Genomic DNA, 4,731 nt, shown 5'->3' on the forward strand with positions numbered 1-4,731 from the left:
AGCCAAGATGCAAACATAATGATGTCAACATATGTTTGAATTCAATCATCAAGTGAAAGAACTACATCCTATGTTTCCAATGTACTTTGAATAAGAAACACTAGCAATATCCCTTTATCACATTACGAGGGGTTTGTATGTGAGTTTCCTAGGGTTAATTACTCAGACTATTAGAATGTTTCTATAATTATGTCATACCAATTTCCAAATGTAACCATATGTCTTTTGTCATTATAACCTACATTCATTGTTGTTCTCATTAAAGTGAATGTTAATTTATCTTCCCTAATTGTCTAATGGGTCATACCTAGAATCTTGTGACCAAGTTCTCAGCTGGAACATATTGAGTCTCATTTTCATGTGGTCTTATCTATTCAACCTAATGCTAGTGGATGGGTATTACCCTTATAATGACCAAATCCACTTTAGTCTCTAATAGGACCTCATAAGTCATAATATTAGGGTACTAGTGTGGGACTTACAGAAAAGTTTCTCAACTATTTCTGCTTAACATTTCTAAGCAATAATACGCCAATCTTATCACAAAAAATTAGACATTTCAAAATGTATTTCATGTAAGCATTATTAAGAACTCAAATTTTGAGGAGGGTACCTTCTCTACCCTTGAGTAGTATTTAAGGATAACCTATTTTTCCATGGAAGTTTTCTTATTTGTGTGTATTTATCTATACTCTCTATGTGATTATCTCCTTTCTTTGTTTCTAATACTATATTATCTTTTCTATTCCCAAATCTTTTTTATTTTTCTACTATTAACAATTATCTATTTTTCTCTCTTAGTAGAAGGACAAAGAGATTTTACCAAACAGATTAGGAATAGAAACACTTCGACTAGATTATTATGTATGTTGGGGTTTGTTGAACATTAAGGCTACAACCCAAGAAAAAGTTGGCTTTAACAATGTTGTTGATCAAGTATACTAATTTGTGCTACCACATAAGAAATTGTACACCCCACAACTTTCATTTTTATGTGAATTTATTCATATAATGTGTAGCATGGTAGTTGAACATTGGCTCTAAAAAATTTCAATTAATGATGATTTTTGTATTGAATTTAGCATTAGATAAATCTGTATCTTGCAATATAAGAACTATTTTAAATGCTTGTTACAATAAGACTTAAGTGAGTTCTAATGAAATTAATTAATTGTTCTTACTCATTAAACAACTAATCACAAGATAAAGATAGTCAATTAGGAAATTATAAGATGGCACGGTTAAAATTTCTTATATAAATATTCTAAAGAAAAAAAATTTAAATTATATTATTTTTTATATCAATTATTTAAATTTGAAATAAAATACATATAAAAGAAATAAAATATCAAAAGATTAGGTTTAATTTTTTTTAAATATACAAAGACTATAAATAACATTGAAAATAAATAAATCAATCAAATGATTTTTGAAAACTTCAATTCTTGAGTAATTATAGACTATAATCCCAGAAATTGTTACATTGAAATATTTTAGAATTTTATCATTGTCTCAAACTGTTTGTGCCATGTTTTTTGTCGGACTTCGGCTGAACTCTTTCGTGCAGTGATCTTGTATCCCCGGCCCCTTAAAGTAACTATTCATCCAAAACAAAAAAACTGTTTGTGCTAATGACCCAAAAACATTTTTAAAAGGAACAATGGACAGGGCATCTAGCCGGCGGATGTAGATGTGGAAGGCTGAAATGAAAGATTAGATGTGTATTTCAACTTGCGTAAACTAGTCTTTCTTTTGAGGATCCCAATCGAACGAGCAAGGTTGTCTTTCCATGCAATCACCGATAGCGCTCCACCGAATCCAATACCTAACCCTAACCCAGCACCGATCACTGACACGTGGTCATCTACCCTACTCCATAATGACTTCTTCCTTTTACCTGAAGGCGATACCGATGTGACATTTTTTGTGCATTTCCTGAAGGTAAATCTGTTGTCACATAAACAAGGAGAGTTTCCCTCATATGATTTCTCATCAAAAGTCACAAACTGCGGTCCTCCTGGTATATGTCCACAGAGATTGTTGAAAGAAACGTTGAAATAGGCCAAATACGATAAGTTAGAGAGCTCCTCTGGTATGTCTCCGCTCAAATTATTCTGAGACAGGTCCAACTGTTCCAGGGCTGATATTTGGCCCAAAGAAACAGGTATCTGACCTTCCAGATTGTTTCCAGACAGATTTAACAGCCTCATGCTAGACAGATTCCCAATGCTTTCCGGTATTTGCCCAATAAGATTATTATATGACAGGTCCAGAATAATGTTAGTTTTTAACACATAAGTAATTGTATACTCTACTCCTTTTATTACTATGGGAATGTCTTCATAGAGAGTGTTACCAGTCGTCGCTTGAGAAGAATCTGAAACTTGAAATCCCTCAAGACCTTTCAAATCTGACGGTATTAACCCACTGAAATTATTATTGGAAAGATCCAATACCTGCAAGCTGGTGAGTTTTGTGATCCATGGAGGTATTCCACCATCAAATTCATTAGACCCGAGGCTTAGTACTCTCAATTGTTTGCAATTTTCAAGGAGCCCTGTAGGAATAGAACCTTTAAATCGATTCCTGCTGAGATCCAGAAGCTGAAGATGTGTACAACTGGCTAAGAAATCTGGCAGAGTCCCAGAGAAACTATTACTATGAGCTGATATGACTTCTGTGGAAGAAGAGATATTAAGGCTCAGGTCCCCATAGAACGAATTGCTGGATAACTTTAGCCTCTTCAAGCCAGTGCTGTTAAACAAGGTTGCAGGAAGTCTTCCGGTTAGAAAATTGTCAGCTAATACCAAATCAGTCATAGACTTGCAGTTGCCAATGGTTTGAGGAACTTGACCAATCAACTGATTATAAGAAACATCCAACTTCTCAAGCGAAACCAAACGGCCAATTGTTTCGGGAATAGCCCCAGAAATGTTATTGCTGTAGATGGCTAGCTGAGTAAGATTCTTGAGATCACCAATACTATCTGGGACAGATCCGTTTAAGGAGTTGTAAAACAGAAACAGAATTCTTAAAGATTGGAGATTTCCTATGTCTTGTGGAAGTGTACCCGTCAGATTGTTGGTGTCAAGGTAAAGATTTTCCAGCAGCTTCAAAGTGGTTATGCTTGCTGGTATACTTCCTACAAGCCAATTTGTACCTAAGTTCAAATAGGTCAACTCCGTCAAGTTTCCAATGCTATCTGGTATTGAACCTGTTAACCCATTGACACCAAGGTCCAAACGCCCCAATTTCCCAAGTTTTCCCACCCCCGGGGAAATAATTCCTCTCAATTGATTCACACCCATGTCTAACTCTGTCAACTGGGTCATATTGAAAAGGGCTTCTGGTAGTGTCCCTCCGAGAGGGTTTCCAGTTAGAGAGAGTGTAGAAATGGGAAGCATTGTAATGCTCACAGGCAATGGTCCTTTAATAAGGTTCCATCCAAGATCGAGCCACTCTAAGCTGCTCAAGTTTCCTATTTCTGGTGGAATAGATCCTGTAATATTGCCTGGTCCATACACTGATAATTCGACAAGCTGTTTAAGTTTTCCTAGCTCACCTGGTATACTGCCAATCAGTGAGTTATCCCCCACATATAATACCTCAAGTGAAGAAGAAGAGTTACCCAGAGCGGCAGGGATTTGAGATCCCAACCTGTTAGACTGCAGGCCAAGCACTTGTAATTTCTCCAACATCCCCAGTTCAGAGGGAATGCCACCGGTGAGACTATTAGACCCAAGAGCCAAGTAGACAAGAGACGTGCAATTCCCAAGAGAATTTGGAATGCTTCCACTTAGAGCATTGTGGTAAAAGCGGAGATATTGTAAGTTGCCCAAACTACCAAGTTCTTTTGGTATGCTCCCTGTGAGGTTGTTGTCTGAAAGCTTGATCCATTCAAGATGTGTACAGTTACTTAAAGACGTGGGGATGGAACCAACCAGCTGATTTGCATTGAGGTCCACTACTCTCAACGCCTTCAGTTGACCAAACTGGAAGGGAATCCTTCCTGAAAATGAATTATATGAAAGATTCAAAACTCCTAATAGAGATAGGTTCCCTACGAAGGGTGAAATAGTACCTTGCAGGCCCAATTGAGGCAGAGTGATGGCCACAACTCTGTGAGTATTCTTTCTGCACAAGACGCCGTTCCACGAACACATGTTGGATGACGTGTTGGGAGTCCAGTTAGAGAGCGATTGCTGCGGGTCGAGAGTAATGGCCTTCTTAATGGATAAAAGAGCTTCCACATCCCTCTTCTCCCCACTCATACGACCGGCCAAACCTCTATCATCTATGAAAGAAAAGGAATTAACCCCAATATGACGATCAGCATGAGCAACAGTTGCCAACGCCAGGTAGCTGTACACCATTTTAATTAAAGCGCCTCGGTCCATCTCCCTCTATTTTAAACCCTCTCCTGCAACCCGCGACACAGAGTTAGTAAGTATGTAAAGCGTTTATACATATCCATTTTAACGCAACACGGCCATGGAAAGTTTCAAATCAAAACAAACAGTGAAGTCAACGCATATCGTTTTTAACTAGCTGATATATATATTTATATATATATAAAAGTTGAGAGTTATTCTTCGCGACACATCTATTTTGACATCTATTTTGATAATCTAACTCAGTAAAATAGGTGCCTCGAGAAGGATAACTGTCGGCTTTTGTTTATATATAAAAATATATATAAGCTAGTAGCAGAAACGGTGCACAATTAATAAT

General features: G+C 37.1%; 1 protein-coding gene across 1 annotated transcript; it reads right to left on the minus strand.

Annotated features, from left to right (window-relative positions):
* Positions 1–1,426: 1,426 nt before the first annotated feature.
* LOC149542492 (uncharacterized) lies at positions 1,427–4,451 on the minus strand. The gene has a single exon (XM_089797430.1). The coding sequence runs from the start codon at positions 4,395–4,397 to the stop codon at positions 1,674–1,676; it is 2,724 nt and encodes a 907-aa protein (XP_089653556.1). The 5' UTR covers positions 4,398–4,451; the 3' UTR covers positions 1,427–1,673.
* Positions 4,452–4,731: the final 280 nt, after the last annotated feature.

This window comes from Cupressus sempervirens, chromosome 8, assembly GCF_028749045.1.
Source record: "Cupressus sempervirens isolate cs-2001-9-10 chromosome 8, ASM2874904v1, whole genome shotgun sequence".
NCBI lineage: Eukaryota > Viridiplantae > Streptophyta > Pinopsida > Cupressales > Cupressaceae > Cupressus > Cupressus sempervirens.